The 20,812-nt window shown below is 44.2% G+C and overlaps 1 protein-coding gene across 1 annotated transcript in view; it reads right to left on the bottom strand.

Annotated features, from left to right (window-relative positions):
* FBXW9 (F-box and WD repeat domain containing 9) overlaps positions 1-20,812 on the bottom strand; it is an 869,916-nt gene that overhangs the window by 135,155 nt on the left and 713,949 nt on the right. The window contains exon 10 of the mRNA XM_044082395.1: positions 2,296-2,361. Coding sequence (XP_043938330.1) covers positions 2,296-2,361 — 66 coding nt within the window. The remainder of the gene's footprint in view (positions 1-2,295; positions 2,362-20,812) is intronic.

The following is a 20,812-nucleotide window of genomic DNA, read 5'->3' as shown; positions in this document are numbered from 1 at the left end:
CTTTTCCCATTTTTGTACATGGGACTGGGGTGTCACTTCAACAGTGACAATCTAGAGTCAATGTTTACCCAGCCAGGTGGGCTAACCCTGCCACTGTAGTTCATCCATACCACACACTCACACCTAGGGTCAATTTAGAGTGCCCAATCCACCTGCTGCACTCCTCTGGAATATGGGAAGAAACCCTCACAAACATAGGGAGGACATGAAGTCTCTACACAGAAGGCACCCCAGCCGAGAATTGAAATGGAGAACCTCTTGCTGTAAGGTGACAGCGCTAACCTTTGCACCACTGCGCCGTCCTATGTTATCTGTAAAAAGCTGCCTTTTATAATGAAGGTTGTTAGCTATAATAAAACGCTCAGTTTTCTCATTGCTTCTTATACTATTAGCTAAGGGCTCAGCAACTAAAGCAAATAATAAAGGAGATAATGAGCATCCTTGTTTTGTGCCTTTAATTAAAGCAAACCCTTGTGATACATAACATCCAATTTTAACATACGTTTTAGAATCCATATTTAAATTTCTTAATAGTCGAATAACTTGTTCTGGAAGTCCACATTTAAACAAATAATTCCAATTAACAAAACTGAAAGCCTTTTCACTATCTAGGCTAATTAAGGACATTTTTTAGATTACTCACTAAATCTAAGATCGTTATTACCCTTTTTAATATTATCATAAGCTAATCTATTAACAATAAATCCTGTTTGACCTTTATTAATCAAATTATCTGCAATATCTCAATCTCTCGGCTGGTGTGCGGGGAGTGCCTTCTGTGTGGAGTCTACATGTCCTCCCCGTGGTCGAGTGGCGTTCCGAAAGACATGCGTGAATGGGCGTGCCTTCATTGAAGGTTGGGCGTTGAGCTGGCAACTCGGCACCGTAAAAAAAAAAAAAAACCTACTGCCAATCATTAACGGACCGGAGTTCCGCTGTGGCGACCCCTACCCAGGAAAAGCCGAAAGACAAACAACAACCTCTTAATCTTGTAGAGAAAATAGACGTGAATATTTTATAACCTATGTTTAATAGAGAAATGGGTCTATAGGATGAAACTGATTTTTTTCTTTTCCTTGTTTTAAAACAGGTGATATTACAGAACATTTCCATGAATGAGGGATTATTTTATCTTTCTGAATAATCACAAACATGTCATTAAGCAACTCTATTACATTAAGCAGAAATGTATTATAAAATTCTACACTTAAACCATCCAATCCTGGGGGGCCTTAAAATTTTTACACTTCTTCAGTGCATTTTTATTTCAGATAAGGATATCAACTTATTTAATAATCTTACCTAATAATGATACTTGTTGATCATTTAGTTTACTCAAAATACTTTTAAATATTTATCTATTTTACATATTTATTTTCAACCTTATTTAAATTCTCATGATATTTTTTTAAATATAAAGCATTTATTAAATATATGAAGTTAGTTTGTTGGTTTCTAATACTATTTATTTGAGTTTTTTTACTTAATATTTTACTTCTGTTAGCTAATCTATGAAGATTTTTAGGGGCCATTATATAACTTTGTAGTTTTTATTTTTCCAAACAATCTCAACTCAGCTAAATTCCCATCTGTCATAAACACTGCTGCAACAATGATGCAAGCCTTACAGTCCCAAATTACTGGTATCTTACTTTACTGTATTAGAGTAAGGCTGGAAATGAAATGGGACCCTACAGGTTCAGCTCACCTATCTGTAAATTCATAACTAACACAAATGCTGATTTACTGGATTATAGTTCTGTTTCTGGGAACAATCCAAGACTATTTTTTATTATGGCAAACTGCCCAGTAAATACCACTAAATTTACCATTTAATGCAGAAAATATATAAGCATTTTTTATTTCTTCTTGCTGGTGAAATAAAGAAATCCAAAAGTGAGTATACTTAGATCTTCAGGAGTACAATTAATTGTTCATGCGGAGCATGCTCAGTGTCCACAGTAAATTGGTTAAAGCTAAAAATAAATTAATCATTTGTTACATTAAAAAACTACATAATCATGAATAAATATATAATATGCAAGGAGGCTTGCTGCAATAACATCTCTGAAAAGTGCATTTTGTCTAGCAGACACAATATAATGTGTAACAAATGTCAAACTCTATGCTGTGCATTTCAGCTGAGATTAACACTTCAAATGCTGAGCAACCATTTTAACAACCCACTCAGCAAAGACTGTTTTATGTATATATAAATATATGTATACACACACTATATATACAATTCATTCAAAGGAGATAGACTACAATGATTTAAAAAAAGAAGCATCTTACCCCATTGACTACATTATCATGTTCCAAAGTGCATAATGTTTGAGGTGGGTTGGTGGGAATATGTACCTGTAACACAAGAGAAGACATTGATTACTTCTCTAAGATTGTAAACTGAAAAAATAAAGTATGTATTCACCATAAAGTTCCATCTGAGTAGTTCTACTTCATTTATCTTCAACCTGTGGTCCACCGGATCCGACACAACCACATTTTCCAGCTACGGCTCTGAGCTCCATGCTCCCGTCTCCCTTCAGATCGAGTTTGCTGCCTAACAGGTATCAGACATCCGACCCAATGACACCTTATCCTCCAACACAAACATCACAAAAGAACTTTAGCTCTGACAGAACCAAAGATCCCAACAATAACTGTCCGGTACAAGAGACATGTCACATCCTAAAGGATAAGGTTAGGGGGAAGGAGGGCGGGGACGGTTGAAGACAAATGAAGTAGAACTACTCAGATGGAATGTTATGGTGAGTACATAACTTCTTTATCTGAAGTAGCTTACTTCATTTGTTCTTCAACCTGTGGGACAGAGTCCCCAGCTACCTAACTCTTGGGAGGCCCTCATGGAAGGAAGGATACTCCGGAGCACTGCAGAGCCAAAGGATGCTCTACTCCTAGAGACCAAATCCAGTTTATAATGAGAAATAAAGGTGTGAGATGATGCCCAAGTAGCAGCTGAACAAATATCCAAAGAGACCCTAGACCAAAAAACTGCTGACATAGCCAGAGATTGGGTTGAATGAGCCTTCATTTTTCCTGGTAGAGACAAACCTCTATCTGAGTAAGCCCGGCCAATGCATTGTGAAATCCAGTAAGCAATAGTCACTTCTGAAACATGTTTACCAAAGAAGGGCTTGGCATAGGATACAAAAAGCTGATCAGACTTGCGGATAAGATTAGTCCTGTAAAGATAAAACCTCAACTGCCTATGTACGTCCAGTAAAACGTAAGTTGTATTTCCCTTTGTTCTGGTAGTTAAGAAAAAATACTGGTAAATTAATAGTCTGATTAATATTGGCTTCCGAAAGAAACTTTGGGAAAGAAGGACGGGTTGGTGTGTAGCGACACTATGTTTATGAAAGATCATATAAGGGACTTTGACAGAAAGAGCGTGAAGCTCTGACACCCTTCTAGCAGACGTGATGGCAACCAAGAAGGCAGTTTTCTAGGTAAAAAAATTGTGAATCCATAGATGCCGCAGGCTCAAAGGGAGGAGAAACCAATGCCTGCAACAACAAGGTGAGGTTCCACGGCAGAATTGGGTCCTTAACGGGGGTCTGAGAAGAAAAGCACCTTTGAGAAAGGTTTTACAAAGTTTAGAGGAAGCCAATGAAGACATGTTTACCCCAACATGAAAATTAGAAATGGCGGCTAGTTGGACTTTCACCGTAGAGGAACTAGTGCCCTGATGAAAAATGCTAGCAAGAAATTCTAAAACTGCCAAAAGTGGTGCAATGAAAGGCTCCAAAGACCTCTGAGTGGCCCATATAGAAAAACGTTTTCATTTACTACGATAAATTTTTCTGGTGGACCATCTACGAGCCGCCAACAGAATGGATTTGACAGGAGATGACAGACCGGTAGTCCTAAAAATCATGGGAGCACCCAAGCAGTGAGCTTCAGACTGTCCAGATCTGGATGAGGGATCCCCGAGGGATGTACGAGCAGATCCCGGACCAGATCCAAGGTTCATGGTGGAACAACTAGATGAGACCTGAGTAAGGGAAACCAAACCTGTCGAGGCCAGAATGGGCTGATGAGGATCACAGTGCTCCCCAGCCTTCGGGCTTCCTGTAGAAACTTCAACATAAGGGGTAGAGGAGGATAAGCATAAAGAAGCCCAGGAGGCCAAGCATGAATCAGAGCTTCTCTGGAGGCTTCCCCCGGTGAGGGGTTCAGAGCAAAAAAACTCACTGCATTTCACTTTGTTAGGAGATACGAACAGATCATAGCAAGGATGACTCCACTCTAGGAAGATCTGTTCTGCTACTGACGGCTTCAGAGATGACTCGTAAGCCATCAGGATCGATCTATTGAGCCTGTCCGCTAGAATGTTGGAGCGTCCCGGGATGTACGTTGCCTGCAGAAAATGGCCGGTGGAGATTGCCCATTTCCACACTCTCATGGCCTCTCGACATAAGGGATAAGATCTGCTTCCCCCTTGTTTGTTGATATACCAGACCACTAACATACTGTATGAACTGCACATGTTCCCAGAGGAAGATGAGCATGGAGGGCCTGCAACACAAGAAGAACCGCTCTCATCTCTAGAACACTGATGTGCAAATAGGTCTTAGAAGGGGACCATGTGCCTTGGACTGTCCTTCTTCAGTAGTGTCCCTTCACCCTAGTAGGGAGGCGTCCGTGTTCACCGTGGTTTTGGATAAAGGAGGTTGAAAAGGACGTCCCATGAGGAGATCTGGGGCCTGATTCCAACACCAAAGGGAGTCCCTGCACACTTTTGAAATTCTCGCTGGAAAAGACAAAGGAAGGTCTAACAGTGACCACTGAACCGCCAGTGTCCACTGCAGTACCCTCATATGAAGGCGCATTACAGGAAGAAGATTTATCATGGCTGCCATGGAACCTTGAGCCCTTAACACTGCTTCGGCTGTTGGTAAACAAGTCTGAAGGATGTATAAGACGGTTAACCTCAAGCTGCGTATCCTGTCTGACGTGAGGAACACCTTCATTTGTATTGTGTCCAGCCACTCTCCAATGAAATGTAAAATCTGAGCTGGATGAAGACCAGAATTCTTCATATTGACCATAATGCCAAACTTGTTGGCTAGCTGAAGGAAGAAGTCCCTGGTCTGACATAGTAGATGCTCTGAAGGGGCAGTAAAGAGACAATTGTCCAGGTACAGAAAGACCTGAATGCCCTGAAGCCTCAGGTGAGTCACTACTACCACCATTACCTTGGTGAACACCCAGGGGGCTGTGGTGAGACCAAAGGGGAGGGCTCGAAATTGGTAATGATTGGCTCCCAGCTGGAAGTGAAGGAACCTCCGGGAGTGCCTGTCCATCTTGATGTGATAGTACGCTTCCTGGAAATCAATTAAGCACATCCAGTCTCTGGCCTGCAGATAGGGCAGGACAGATTGAATTGTGACCATCCGGAATTTTGTCTTCGTTACTGACAGGTTCAATTTGGACAGATCCAATATTGGTCTGAGGTCCCCCACCTTTTTTGGCGGGGCTATATCACAACGTCGAACTTACAAAAGTTTGATTGTTGTAATATCGAACCGTTATGTTCGAAACCCAACAGGGAAAAAAAAATTGTTCTGTGACAAAAAAAAACAAAACAAAAAACAAAACAACTTCACCTTAAACCTAAACTGTGTGCCCCCCACACACCCCCACTTAAATATACCAACTCCGAGATTGCACCACAGTGGAGGAAATAGCAAAGCCCCAAAAACTGCCCACTGATTTTTTTCCTTGGGAAAAATGTTGATGTGCCGTGGCTTTGCTATTTTCCACTTTTGGACTTTAGGGTTCGATATTACAATGTTTGAACTTGTTTTAGTTCGACACTGTAATATAGACCCTTTTTGGCACTAAAAAGAACCTGGAATAAAACCCGGATCCAGACTGGTCGAGGGGGACCAGTTGGATGACTTGTTTTCTTAGCAGTGAATCTACCTGCACTGCTGCTTCCTCCCACTGCATGGGTGTGACATCCGGGAGGGCTTTGTTGGTTGGGGGAGGATGCTTGAACGGTACGAAATATCCTCTGGATATGACTCGCAGCACCCACTGCTCTGTCATGATGGACTCCCATGCTAGTGGGTGAAGCAACAAGCGACCCCCGACTGCCTCCAGAGATGGAGAGCTGGGCAACCCCTCAGGGCTGCTGTCCGGGTTTATCTGAGAAAGGTTCTCGGGACCCAAAATTCCTAGGACCTCTCTAGCTCTAGGCTGGTGTCTATCATATCCCCCTCTGCCTCTGGGGGATGGAGAGTCCTGAGTGTCCCGGGAAAACACCTGAGACTTGTGGAACCACATCTTCTTCTGGCCTCGCTGGTTCCTGGAAAAGGACGTTTGAGGCGGTGAGAAGCAGATTCCGATGGCAGACAGTGTCTTCCCGTCCTTCTCGCTCTGGACCAAAGTCTCTGACCATCTTCCCAAAAAGGGAAGAACCATCATAAGGGGCGTTGGTAAAAGATGCCCTGAAGGGCTCTGAGAACTGACATAAGCAGAGCCAGGCATCACGCCAGATGGCAACACCTGACCCCGTGCCCATGCAGCTCCCTCCGTGGCAAGGGAGAGCAAGTGTATAAACGTGTTGGCTACAGATTTTAGGGTGGCCATTCGTGCACTGAACGTCTTCCTGTCCTCTGCTGACATGGACCCTTGGGTTGACTCCATGACTTCCTTAACCAGATCTCTCTGGAGTCGAATGATGTGCACCATGTAGTTCAGCACCCTCACACAAAAGGTCGCTGAAGCATAAACTCGCTTCCCAAAACAATCCAACGCTCTTGACTCTGTCAGGCGGATGGACCGTGGAACTGTCCTGGGTGAGTTCCTTCTTGGTGGCTGCCGCCACCAGCATAGCATCTACAGGGGACCCCTTGTGCCAGTGTAACTTATCCAAGGAGGGGGGGGCTTAAGACCTTGTCCGGGTGCTTGGGTATTGGCTCTACAGTGTCTGGTTCCTTCCACACCCTAGATGTTATTAAATCCACAAGTGGATCGGCAGGAGGGGACACCCATGAGGTAGATGGGCCTGAGCCGAATGCCTCCAGAAACACGGACTTGTCAGAGGCTGGCTCTGGGACAGACCACTCCCTCTTTGGCAAAGGATCTCCATGATGTCTCCAAAGGAGACATCCTCGGGGGGGGGTGATCTTGGGGAACCTTCCCCTTCATCCAGGTACATGTCTTTGGTGAGGGACTCTGGAGGAGAGTCCAAGCGCCTCCTTTTACACGTATGCTTGCGAGGGGGCTCCTCAGGGGGGACCATCTGGGGAGGTCTAGAAAGCAGGTTGTTCCAAGACCAGAACTTCCTGGGGCCCTACGGCTACGTGCTGCCCCTGAGAGGGCAAGATGGCCGGACCTACATTCAAGGCCAGAGGGGTCTGGATGGACTCTGAAAAAGTACAGTTGTGTACACTTACCATAAATGTAGATGTTCAAGTGTATTCACTGTTGCAGTCATTACATTTGGGTTATCTGCTTGCAGGTAGCCCTCAGCCAGCCTGATTATCAACGTCTTGGGTCCTGCGTCGGATGCTGTCTCTTCTTCCATGACGTCGGGTAGTCAGGGGTATAAAGCATGCACCCGACGCCATTACATAAGTTTTCCTTGCCCCAGATGTCAGGTGCCCCCATATTGGGAAGCAATTATATGCAAGGTTATATCTCCAACAAAAAAGCAAATACACTTGAAAGCTTACATACAGTAAACAAGAAGAGAGGTATAGCCAATAGAAGTCAGGCGGCTGGAGGAAGGGTAACCAGGACTGCAACAGTGAATACATTCGAACATCTACATTTATGGTAAGTGTACACAACTGCACTATGTTCTTCATGTTTCACTGTTGCAGTCATTACATTTGTGTAGATTCCCAAAGCTAAGGGAGGGAGGAGGCAATTAGAGAGCATTAGGACCAGCTATTAGGCCCTGCAAGACTGCAGTGGCAAAACCAGCTCTGGATTTAGAAAAAATAGGCAAGTGGTAATGCTTGGTGAAGGTATGTACAGAACTCCAGGTAGCAGCTTCTAGGATGTCCCTGGTAGGAACATCTCTGATAAAGGCTGTTGAAGTAGATGCAGCCCTGGTGGAATGTGATTTTATCCCCTGTGGGGTATGTTTTCCATGGTGCTTATAGCAGAAATGAATGCAACGGCCTATCCACTTAGAAATGGTTTGCTTTGAAATGGCCTTCCCCTCAGCCCCTGCAGCAAAGGCAACTAGCAGCTGTTCAGTTTTCCTGAGAGGCTTAGTCCTGTCCAAATAAAATTTAAGTTGTCTGTGCAAGTCCAAAGAGTGCAGTATTTGTTCTTTGTTCTGTGGATTAGAAAAGAAGGTTGGCAAATGACTGGCCTGATTAAGGGCCACACTGGATACCACCTTGGGCATAAAGGAAGGATTGGTCCTGAGGGACACCCTGTCTGCATGGAAGATGATAAAGGGATCCACTGCCATGAGGGCCTGTAATTCAGACACTCTTCTTGCTGAAGTGATGGCTAGAAGGAAGGCTGTTTTCCAAGAAAGGAATTTCAACTCTGCAGTTGCAGCTGGCTCAAAAGGAGGTAGAGTGAGCTTTTCTAATACAAAGTTAAGGTCCCAAGCTGGAGTAGGGGCTCTCCTGGGAGGTCTTAAATTTTTGGCCCCTCTGAGGAATTGCTTCAGCAGGGGGTGAGAGAAGAGGGGTGGCTCAGTATTATAATGTGCTGAAATGGCTGAGGCATGAATTTTAACAGATGAGAAGGAAAGGCCCTTGTGAAGCATCTCTGTTAAGTATTGAAGAATATGTGGTAAGCTGGGCACGGTTGTGCCCATCCCCTGTGTTTGGCTCCAGGAACAGTATCTTTTCCACTTTTCAGCATAGGATTTTCTAGTACTAGGCCTCCTTGCCTCCAGAATGATGTCCAGCACTTGCTTACTGAGGGATGGTATTGGAGAGCTCAGGTAATTAGCCAGGCTGCAAGGTTCAGGGTTTGAAGCTGGGGGTGCAGAGACAGCAAGGAAGGGGTCTGAGGCAGGTGCCATGGTTCCAGCAGTGACATACTGTGCAAGAGGGAATACCAGTGTTGGTATGGCCAGTCTGGTGCAATGAGTATTGTCCTTGGTTTGTCCTGTTTGATCTTTAGTAGAACTTTCGAGAGGAGAGGCAGAGGGGGAAAGGCATAAACTGATAGGCTTTCCCAGGTAAAGGACAGGGCATCCACTTTCCAAGCTTGTCTGTGGGGAGTCCTTGTGCAGAATCTGTCCACTTGGTAGTTCTGAGGGGAGGCAAACAGGTCTATCTCTTGGCTCCCACATTTGTTTCTCAAAATGTTGAATATCTTTGGTTCCAGTTTCCACTCGTGTGGGTCCATGAGATTTCTGCTTAGATCATCTGCCAGTGAATTTAGCTTGCCTGGCAGGAATTGAGCTTGTAGGAGCACTTGGTAGCTCAGAGCTGTGTTCCACAGAGCCATGGCTAGTCTGCAGAGAGGGTATGAGTGGGTTCCCCCCTGCTTGTTTATGTACCGCATAACAGTGGTGTTGTCTGTCTTTACCAATAATTGTCCTTGATGAATGTGGTCCTTGAGGGCTGTCAGAGAATTCTGTACAGCTAACATTTCTTTTTGATTGATATGCAGGTGCATTTGACTCTGGTTCCATTTACCCTGAATGCACTGCCCTGCCAAGTGAGCGCCCCCATGCATAGTCTGATGCATCTGTTGTTAGGGTTTGGGCAGCAGGGGGTAGAGTGAATGGCAGGCCCTTGTTGTGGTAGCAGGTCTCTGCCCACTAAAGGAACTCTGTCTTTATACAAGGAATGATAGGAATCATTGATTCCAGGTCCTGAGAATGTTGACACCATAGGCTTTTTAGATACCATTGTAGTTTCCTCATATACTGTCTTGCATATGGAATTAGGATGCAAGAGGCCATGAACCCCAGGGGTTGCAGTATTTTCCTTCTAGATAGCTGGGTCTTTGTGGCCAGTAGTTTGAAGTAGGCTGTCAAATAAACTTGTTTCTCTGGTGTGAGGTAGGCCATCTGGGAAGTTGTGTTCAAGCTTGCTCCCAGGAATACAATTTGTTGGCAGGGTACTAGGTGAAATTTCTTTTCGTTTATGGTGTACCCCAGTGAGGTTAGCAGTTTCTTTATAAATGCCAGATGATTTAATAGTATGTCCTAGCTTTCTGCCTGAATTAGACAATCGTCCAGGTAGGTGTATATCTGAATATTTCTTTGCCTGCAGAATGCAATGACTGGAGCTAGGCACTTTGTGAATACCCTGGGAGCAGCAGATAAGCCAAAGGGCAGTGCAGAGAACTGACACTGCATGTAGCCTGCTCTGAAGGATAGGTATTTTCTGCAAGATTCCCTTATTGGGATGTGCAGGTAAGCTTCCTTTAAGTCCAATGTTATCAACCAGGCATTTTTGCCTAGCATGGGGAGCAGCTGATGAAGAGTTAGCATTTTGAATTTTGGGATTACCAAAAAGGTGTTTAGGATAGACAGGTCCAGGATAGGACACCAGGAGTTGTCTTTTCTGGGTACCAGGAAAAGTCTTGAGTAAAAACCTTGTCCCCATTCCTCTGCTGGAACAGGCTGAATAGCCCTGATACTTAGAAGAGAGAGAACCTGCTGTTGAGCCTCTGCCCACTGATTTGGGGGGTAGGTCTGGCTAACCTTTTGGGGTTGGTAAGGTGTGAAAATGGAATCTGTATCCTTGGGAAACTATATTAAAAACCCATTTGTCTTGTGTAATGAGTTCTCAGTTTTTTGCATGCATGGCGATCTTTCCCCCTAAGGGAGCAGACAGTTGTGCAGGGCTTGGAAGGTTTAAGGTTAAGTCATTGTGACAGTTTACCATAGGGGGATGTCTTACTACTTCCAGCTTTGGAAGTGGGAGCCCCCCACTGCTTAGGCCTGTGAGTACCTTGAGACTGTAGCCTAGGTGGTCTTCTGTTCCTGGGTTTGGACTGAGAAGGCCTGGAAGAGACAGGAAAGGACCATTTCTTAGAAGGCCAATGCCTACTAAATCTGGGAGGCTGTACTTGCAGGAAATTTTTAACAGTTTGCATAGATTTAGCTTTTTCCTCCATCTTTTTAAGAACTTCTTCTGCTTTGTTGCCAAACAGGCGGTCTTGGGTTAAGGGAGCATCCAGTAATTTAGCTTTAACATGATCTGGCAAATTTCCAAGCATGCCTTCTAAGAACAGACCCAGTGACAGCAGCCCTGCAAGATGCTTCTAAAGTCAAAACCACACTGCAAAGTGTGTTTACCAACTTGTTCAGCAAGATGCATTAAATCCTGTAATTCTTTTATTTTCAGCACATTCAGGAATCAATTTAATTTTCTGTTTAAGTAGTTTAGTAATATGCTGCTGATAGCTTAACATATGAAACTGGCAGTTTAAGGCCCTAATGGCCAAAGTAGCAGAAAAGTATACCTTCTTACCCCATCTGTCCAGGGCCCTGGAAACTCTATCAGAGGGGCTAGGGTTTTTGGCAGAAGTAGCCTTAATGCCTTTAGTTCCCTGTGAAATGGTCTCTGGGTCCGCAGTAGGATTCTTAGAGAAACTTGTGAGAGTCAGGTACTCTGTAATACCGGTCAGGTTTCCTGGGAGCCGGAGGTAAAGTGTCTGGGGCCAGGCTAGATTCCAAGAAGGCATCGTCTACAATGTCTAGTACAGGAGGGACAACTAAAGGCCTGTGTTGAGGCAGGAGTAAGAATTCCCTAAGAATCTTTTTGGAGTCAGAGTAATCCTGGCTTTCCCAGTGGAAATGCTCCCTAAGAGTGTGCAAGGTTTCACCAAAAGAAAAATCTTCTAGAGAAGAAGCAGAGGGTATGGAGTCCTCTGCATCAGAATCCTCATAGGTAGATAAGGGCAAATCCTGATCAGAAGAAACAGAAATTTCAGAATCCTGATCAGAAGAATCAGAAGGAAAATCAGTTCTAGGTCTCTTAGAGGGAGAAAGTTGGCTTCCCCTAATTAAAGTAATAAGGTCTTCAGCCAGTCTTATCATTTGTTTTTTTAGGCATATGGGCCTGACCATGCAGTTTGGACATCGGTTTTCTAGGTGTGGGTCGAGTTTTAGGCCTTGAAGAAGAAGATGGCGTCAGTTTGAAATGCAAATCCGTAGGCCTGAATACACCCTCAGAAGCCGGTGCCTGCACAGCAGCTCCGGACCCATCCAAGGTAGAGACATCCGCAGGTTCCATAGTCAAAGAAGCATCTTGCAGCATACTGGACTCCGAATGGGTCTTAGTAGAGGCCTGTGAATCTGAAGTAGTGGGTATCTGGGGCTGCGAAAGCACCTCACTGAGTACCGGCGAACTGGTGACTAGCTTAATGGAAGCATCGTCGGCAGCTTTGGACTTATGCAGTCTGTCTTTATCTTTACGTTTTTTCAGAATGTCGGTAGTCAGATGGCTTACCAAAGCCATTTCTGGATAATTAAACAGAGTGCCGAAATAGTTTGCTGCTAAAATGGACCAAGGACGAATAGTTCGAAGACTGAATAAGGCACAAAACCGACAGCGAAGAAGGTTGTGGTCTGGGCCTAGGCAAGGAATGCAATACGAATGAAAATCTTTATGAGGTATTTGCTTTCCACAGGTAATACAATTGTTAACTTTTACTGACATCGGCTTAGAGCAAGAAAAAGGATCCCCAATGGGGTACTTAGCTTTTTTGAAGACTTTGGTTCTGAAACTCGAAAACGAAAATTTCAGGAGTCGGCCAACTGGCACTTGCGAACTGCTTCTGCTTTGGGCAACACACGTCAAGAAAGACTGATGTAATGGCGTCAACTGCATGCTTTATACCCCTGACTACCTGACGTGACGCAGGACCCAAGACTTTGATAATCAGGCCGGCTGAGGGCAACCTGCAAGCAGATAACCCAAATGTAAATGACTGCAACAGTGAAACACGAAGAACATCGAAACAGTCAGAGGTCTCGACCCTGCGAGCCCCCTCTCCACCACGTTGAATGCCAAGGGGGAACGGACCTCCTGGACTGACCGAGCGGATGCTGCTCCCCCCTGATCCGACCAGGAAGCCGGGGCAGAGCCTCTGGGAGCCAAGATGCTTAGGGGAATGCTTGGAGCAGAGAGCACCCCCTCGGATCCGACCCCAAGGCTACGGCTCCGAGAGCTCGTATCCAATCCAGTCAGATCTGACACACTCAAGCCACTGGCTGGCGTTGAGTTACAGGGTACCACCAGCGCCGACCCCTCGACTCTGATTATCCTCAGATCCAATGACTCCAAAACCGCAGGACGGATCGGAAAAGGAGTGATGGGTCTAAACACTGGCTGAAAGGAGCTCACTCCGGTGGAAGAAGGCCCCGGCAAGACCCCCATCTGGATTTCAGTACGGATAAACCTCCGCATCATCTTGTCCATCTCCGGATCAGACAGGCTCCATGTAGAGCAGAAGGATGCCACCGAAGTAGGCTGGGAAAGCCGGTGGGGAGAAGGCCTAGAGGACAACTGACTAACTTGTACCTCGGGCTTAGGTGAAAACCTCGGGGACCTGATCCGAGGAGTCACTGACCTGGAAACAGGCTTAACCTTCGGCGGGTGGGGGGGCCCAGCATCCAACAAGTGGTCAGGGGATCACTTGCGAGGCTGGTCCTTCTTGGCTTTATCCCCTTCCCCAGGCCTTCTGGTGGGAAGGTCAGTCCCAGAGGCCGAGGAAGGGGAAGACGAAGCAGCAGCCGCTGCTTTCCCAGCAGGAGAAAATGGGACCTCAGTCCCAGCAGAAGAGGACAACAGGGCCTTAACGATCAGTTTGTCCCACCTGTCCTTAACTGCCCTGGGATTAAACCCAGCACAAATAGGACAGGTGGACTGGAGGTGAGCCACCCCCAAAAAAAAAAACACACACACAGTGTGGCCATCCACTGGAGAAAGCTTATGGCCACACTGTGTGCACCTTTTGAATCTTGGCTTTGGGGCATCCGCCATGCCTCAGCCAGCCCAAAACACACATGTACCACGTGGAAAGAGAAGAGGGAAGGAAAGATACTAAAGCCTACGAGCTATTTTACAGAGAAACCCTAGAAAGGACAGAAAAGATTAGAAAAGATATAGATAGAAAAGCCAAAAAAAGAAACCAATTACTGTTTAAAAAATACTGCTAAACACAATGGAGCTTGGACCATGCTGCTTCCTCTCAAGCGGCAAATGAGATCTGGGGGAAAAGGGAGACAGGAGGCATTATGGGTAAGGGGAGGAGCATGGAGCTTGGAGCCGTAGCTGGAAAATGAGGCCGTGTTAGATCCGATGTGGATCCGAAGACCCAAAGGTTGAAGAACAAATGAAGTAAACTACTGCAGATCTAAATTTCACTTACAGTGCAATTCATTCTGTATGCCCATAATCCAATTTAAACAACTGGTATCAATTTTTCTCCCTCAAGCTTGAATCAAAAATGATAATTACCGTCCATTTTGCTTACAAGTTTCCAAAGTCTGCATTGTCTGAAATGTCCACCACAGTCCAATGTTTCACTGATTAACCTCAAATGGACTATCACTAGCAAACGTCTTAGAGTTCCTTAGGTCAGCATCACTTATCAAGAATGTTTATTTTATTTTTAGCATTGTGGTAAACAGCTGGTACCAGTGGAACACACGTTCCACATGGAAGACCACAGAACAAAAAGAAAGTGACATGTCTGGGGAGTCAAGGGTGTGCAAGTTACAACTGTTAAGATTCACACTCAGTTTTCCAGTTCTGAAGTTCAGCAACTTAACAACTATGACAATATATGGTTCCCCTTCAGAGGGTTGAACGGCTGAAATCTTGAAATGCATATGGCCGAAGCCATATGCTCGAATTTCAGAAGCTCGACTTTCTGAAAGGGAAGTAAAAAAAAAAACAAAACAAAACACAAAACAATATTTATGCAGGGGGGCAAGCCCCCCCTGCAACCCCCACACCCCCCGCCACTTATTTATTCCAACTCTGAGATCACACTACAGCGCATAAAGGGAAATCTCCCATTCTGCGCTGTATGCTGATCCCCATTCAGACGGTCGAGCTTCTGAAATTTCAAGCATATGGTCTCGACCATATGCATTTCGAGATTTCAGCCATTCGACCTTCTGAAGGGGAACCTAATATATATATATATATATATATATATATATATATATATATATATATATACACACACATATATTTATACATACATACACACACACTGCATCAAAATATTCTAAAGCAGACTGTGCAGTTCCATTACTGGATACCAGTACAAAGAATATCTACCAGAGTTATGACTTGTGGCATTCTGTGGGTGCCTGCACTGAGAAAAAGGCCCTGACTCTCAGCATAACGATTTAAGACGTGTCAGTATCAGTATGTCTGACAGTATGTCAAAGTCTGCATTAATCTGAAATGAGTGCGAGCATAGTCATTTATGTTTTTTAAATAGTTTTATTAATTTTACTTTTTGATCAATGACATGGCTATACATACATTAAAAACAATGTAAATATGCTTCACTATTTTCATACATTATACATAGGTTCATAGGTGTGTACTACGCTAATGGCCATGGGGCCTTTACAAGCCTAGCCCACAGAAGTGCCCTGGCATTGTGGCGCCCATCGTTAGTTCCCAGTGATCCTCGGGGTGAACTTTCTATTTCCCATCTACTCATCAAGATCTCTCCTGAAGAGGGCTAGTGAGGTGCTCTGCTTGACATATATGGGAAGTCTATTCAAGAGCACGGACAGTCTCTGGTTATGAACCTGTCCCTCCAGCATGTTCTGTTGATTGTGGTAATGAGGCTTAGGTTTCTGGAGCGTGTGGTGTGGAGTGATTGGGATTTCTTTAGATGTAGAATTTCTAACAGAGCAGGGTCAGATATGGCTTTGTAAGTCAAGCCGAGATTGCCTCTTAGTACATGATATGAGAGAGAGAATACCTGGAGTTTTTTGAGTCTGTTCGTGTAGGACATGTGTTTAAGGCTTAGGATCCTCTTCATGAAGTAACTTTTGTGGCCTCTCCAGCTGTTTCAGGTGTCTAGTGTGGTACATGCTGAATGGGATATTATATTCTAATGATTGGCCTAATGAGGGAAGAGTAGAGAGAAATGATGACCTCTTTTTCTTCCTGGATACAAAACTCTTGGTAATGAGATGTGCCACATAGGACTTTCTGACCACAGTGGGAATGTGGTGATCAAAGGAGAGGTTGCTGTCAACCTGTGTCCCCAGATCTCTTATAAAGCCTTCAAGTGGGCTCCCATCGATGTGGTAATTAGTGCGTACAGAGTTTTTCCCAAAGGGGATGACGATGCAATTTTTGGCATTAAGCTTAAGGCCATGGTTTCAACACCAGTCACTGGTCTCAGTGAGGCCTTTCTGTAGGATGTCTGCATTACTTGGGGAGTTAATAATGGCTCCCAGCTTGCAGTCATCTACAAATTTGCATGTTGGCCTAGACTTCTGAGAAGTAGATGCCAAACAGGACAGGACCCAGGATCGATCCCTGTGGGACTCTACTCCTGACTGGATGACACTCTGACTTGGAGTCTGCTACTTTCACACTGTGTGTTCTATCTGTGAGTCAATTTGCAACCCACCTAATGATATAGGGGTTGATGCCTAGTTTGGTGAGTTTATCAACAATTCCTATGTGAGGAATGTTATCAAAGGCCTTGGCCAGATCGAGGTAGGCTGTATGAACTGCCTTACCTTCATCCACTGCTCTGGTGACTGACTCAAAGAAGTCAACCAGGTTGAGCAGGCATGATCTACCTTTCACAAAACCAAACTGCGTGGGATCTAGAGTGTGGAGGTTCCCTATATCCATGTTAATTAGCTCCATGATGATGCGCTCCATAGCCTTACATATCAGACTAGTCAGGCTAAGGGGGCGATAATTTCCAAGGTCTACAGTTGCTCCTCCTTTACGGACAGGGATGACTGTAGCAGTGCATCATTCAGTAGGGACAAAGCCTGAGTTGAGGCTGCAAGTGAACAGAGCACACCGATGTGGTGCCAGTTCACTTTGCAATTCATGTAGAACACAGCCAGGGCTATTGTCAGATCCCATGGAAGCTGTATTCTTGGCCTTAGACAATGCAGCTTTAACCTGTGCTACAGTAATGCAGGGGTTCTGGCATTCTTCCGGTATTGAGATTGGTCCTTTGAGGGGGGGGGAGGGGTAAAGTTGGCACTGAATCTGTCGGCCAGTATGTTGGCAATATCTGTTGGCTCAGTATAGGAGGTACCACTGTGTAGTAACTCAGAGCAAATCTGGGTATTGCCATGGAGATTCTTGATATAACTAAAGAAGGCTTTTGTGGTTGTTCTTAGTGTCTGCCACAATTCGGGCTTCATACCTGGCTTTGGAGGTTTTGATGAGGGATCTCAACTTTTTGTTGAGGCTAATAAGGAATTTTTTCCAGTCTTGAGACTTCAGCTTTTTCTGAAACAGTTTCTTCCTTCTGTTGTAGAGTTTATTAATGGCAAGGGATCACCAGACTGGCTTCTTTTTTTTTTTTGGAGGAGAGCATCTTGGTTCTGTTGGGTATGGTTAATTCCATGCATTTATGTATGTGTTCGTACAGTGCATTGGTGTATGATTCGGCAGTCATGCATCTATTTTCCATTGGCATGGGTGCCATGAAGTTAGCCACCTCTGTTTTTAAGAGTCCAAAGTCAGCTTTGGAGAAGTTTTTCATGGTGGATACCTTTGCGGGGGCTGTGGGTGAGACGTGAATTTCCATGGTGATTAGTTTGGGGTCAGATCTAACCAGAGAGGAATTGACTATTGGTGTGGAGCAACCGCTGCCCATGTTAGTAATAACCAGGTCAAGGATGTTGCTTCTTCTAGTGGGGGTAAGAATGAGCTGGCCCAGGGTTTTGGAATTGATGAATTCCAGGAAGAGTTGGGGCCATTGCATTGGTGATTGAGTAGTTTTCCCAGCTGATGGAGGGGTAGTTGAAGTTTCCTAGTATGAGAGTGTTGGGTTGGACCAGGGTGCATAGGAATGTGGAGTGGGAGTCTAGGGACATGGTTGGGGACCTAGAGCAGGCTATGACATGGATTGCAGTCTTACCCAATCTTAGTTGTACCTGAAGTATCTCAGATGCATTATGCTGGGCTACTAGTCTGGAGCTGTACATATCCTTTATGAATATGGAGACACCACCACCTTTGGAGCTTCAGTCCATGTTTTGGGGCCAAAAGTTGTGGAATGAGTTGTAGCCTGGTAGCGCAGGGATGCTTTCTGCCACTTTAAACCAGGTCTCCATTACAGCACAAATGTCAATGTTCTCCATTTTGAGGAGTGCTTCGAGCGAGTGCATCTTGAGATTTAAACTTCTAGCATTGAACAGCATGACCCTAGGACTGCATTTATTTATAGCTGTTACGGTGGTAATGTTGTCTTTGGAACACCACCTAAAAAAGGCACTATATTGGTGGCAAGAGCCTTAGTCAGTACCTGGCAACCCAGGGGTGACAAATGCAGGCCATCTCTGGCAAAGTATCGAGGTCTGTCAGTCATGTCATCCCAAGCAGACAGATACTGGATCCCCTTAGAATGACGCCATAAAGCCAATTGTTGAAGTCAATCATTTTTTATTTATACTGCGGTATCATTCTGGGTGATGGTAGGATACTGCTCAGGGTTAGTGTCATACCTGCCTGGGCCACATAATCCAAGAGCTCTACCATGCCTCTTTTCATGTAGTCCATGGAGGTGTGTCTCAGGTCATTCACACCCACATGGACCATTTTTTTCTCTTTTTAACAGTCATTCACTCCATTACATAAATGGCTCAGTTCCTGACTTCCTTTAAACCTCACTCCTTCTCCTGAACTTTATGTTGCATGTATCCTTCCCACAAATTCCATTTATTTTAAGTAATTTCAATTTCTAAGGAGCACAGTCATGTTTGTCAGTTTGCCATGTGTGGTCAAGGTTTTGAGCAGACAATAGGCTTCATATCTTGTAGTGCTGTTTTATTCTCTCATTATTTACAAACTGTGTGCCTCTCAACAAGCCCCTTAACTAAAATTTCTAAGCCACTTTTGGAAAAGATACTTTACGTCTAGTGAGCTTATCAGCTTAGCATAACAACAACAATGTAGGATAATGAAAAATAGTCTGGAGATGACTGTCACTGTTGATGGTGCGAGGCCTGTCTGCAACAAGCAGTAGCATGGCAGAGATTGTGCCTTTTGGTAAAGTGGAATGAAGAAGGCAGTCAGAGCCCATTGTCTGTAACCTGTGACACACAGTGTAATAACTTGTCTGAGGGGTCATGTGGGGGCTTGTAATGTGGTAAGACTAAACCTCCACAGTGGATACCTTGTGATCTGTCATAAGCAGCATGACAAAGTGCCATAGAATAAGCATCATTTAGGAGAGGCACGGTTAGAGCAAATGCCTCTGCTGCTTACGTATGGCTTGCGATGGTACAGTGAGAAAGGCCGCTGCAAGTGAAGGAGTACCTGTGTGTGAGTTGTGCAGAATGAGAAAGATTAATAAAAGGAATAACATGTTGCTTGATCTCATAATAGTAAGGAAAGTAGGTCACAATCAACACCCTCTCATTTCACAACTCCTATGGCATAAACTTCCAGTATACTTCATTCATCATCTCAAGCATTTTATCCATTTGCCCATCCTCTTCTTAGCTTCCATCCTTTACCTCTTGCTCACAAAACTCCCTTAACCACTTCCTCATACCCTGTCCACATTCAGTTAACTGGAGAGGAAATTTGGACCGGTTGCAAATACCAATTTACCCCCGATATACTCACACACATCAGTACTTTTTCCAACTCTTACCACACATTCTGCTTGACCTTGACATTCTGAAAATGCAGCTTTTCAAATACTATGCCTCTCAACTGCCCATCTCTTCTCCAGCCTTGCAACCCGCATATCCAGTCCAGTCAAAATCTTGCGTACATCTGAAGAGTGTGTATGCTCTCTCTTCTCCAAGCAATGCACCCCCTAAATAATGAACAAAATGTCTATGATCCATCTCTTGCTCCAATCTCCCTTTATTATCCATTCTTTTTTAACAAGAAACATCTTTATTATCACTTACGACATAGTCATTCATACATTTACATAAATGAAAACAAACCATTTTGAGATGGTTTCTACTACAACCATTATATGTCACTTATAAGCTATACAGTCATTGACACTCAAACATTACATAGATCATACAATTCTTGCCTTCGCTTAAACCTCATTCTTCAACTTTGTTCTGCATGTACTGTTCTCACAGTTCCCACTTTTTCTATGTAATTTGCTCCTACCCTTTTCTAAAGGTCCCAGTTCTGCTAATATATTCGCCACTGCTAGTACAGTTGGTTTACACTTTGATTTCAATTTTCAAGCAATTGCTTTTTTGGCAGCCACCAGAATGAAACTCAGAAAGGCTTTGTATGTCTACAAAATTCTGATTTTGTATCCCACCTCAAAAATTAATTTCCTTAGTTACACCAATTTGCTCACCCACTATTTATGATACAGTAGTCTTCAGGGAATTTTTAAAGTCTGCCAACTCATTACACTTACAAAAAAACATGTTCCCAATTACCTCTTTCTTCCCCATCACACCTCCAAAATTTGCAATCTACCTGATGAAAAATTATTTGGTGTCTGCTTGTGGTATAGAAATACATTTGCAAACACTTCCAAACAAAGATCGTAAATCTTCTAGACTTTTTTAAACACCTTTTTTGAATTATCACTTGTGACACAGGCAATCTTGCATTTATACAAACTCAATTTTATATTTGCAAGTACTATACATTACATATATTATTACATATCATAT

Source organism: Protopterus annectens, chromosome 9.part0 (genome assembly GCF_019279795.1).
Source record: "Protopterus annectens isolate FY-2018-M chromosome 9.part0, PAN1.0, whole genome shotgun sequence".
Taxonomy (NCBI): domain Eukaryota; kingdom Metazoa; phylum Chordata; order Ceratodontiformes; family Protopteridae; genus Protopterus; species Protopterus annectens.
The sequence above is the reverse complement of the archived record's forward strand: the minus strand, read 5'-3'. Positions and strand labels throughout refer to the sequence as shown.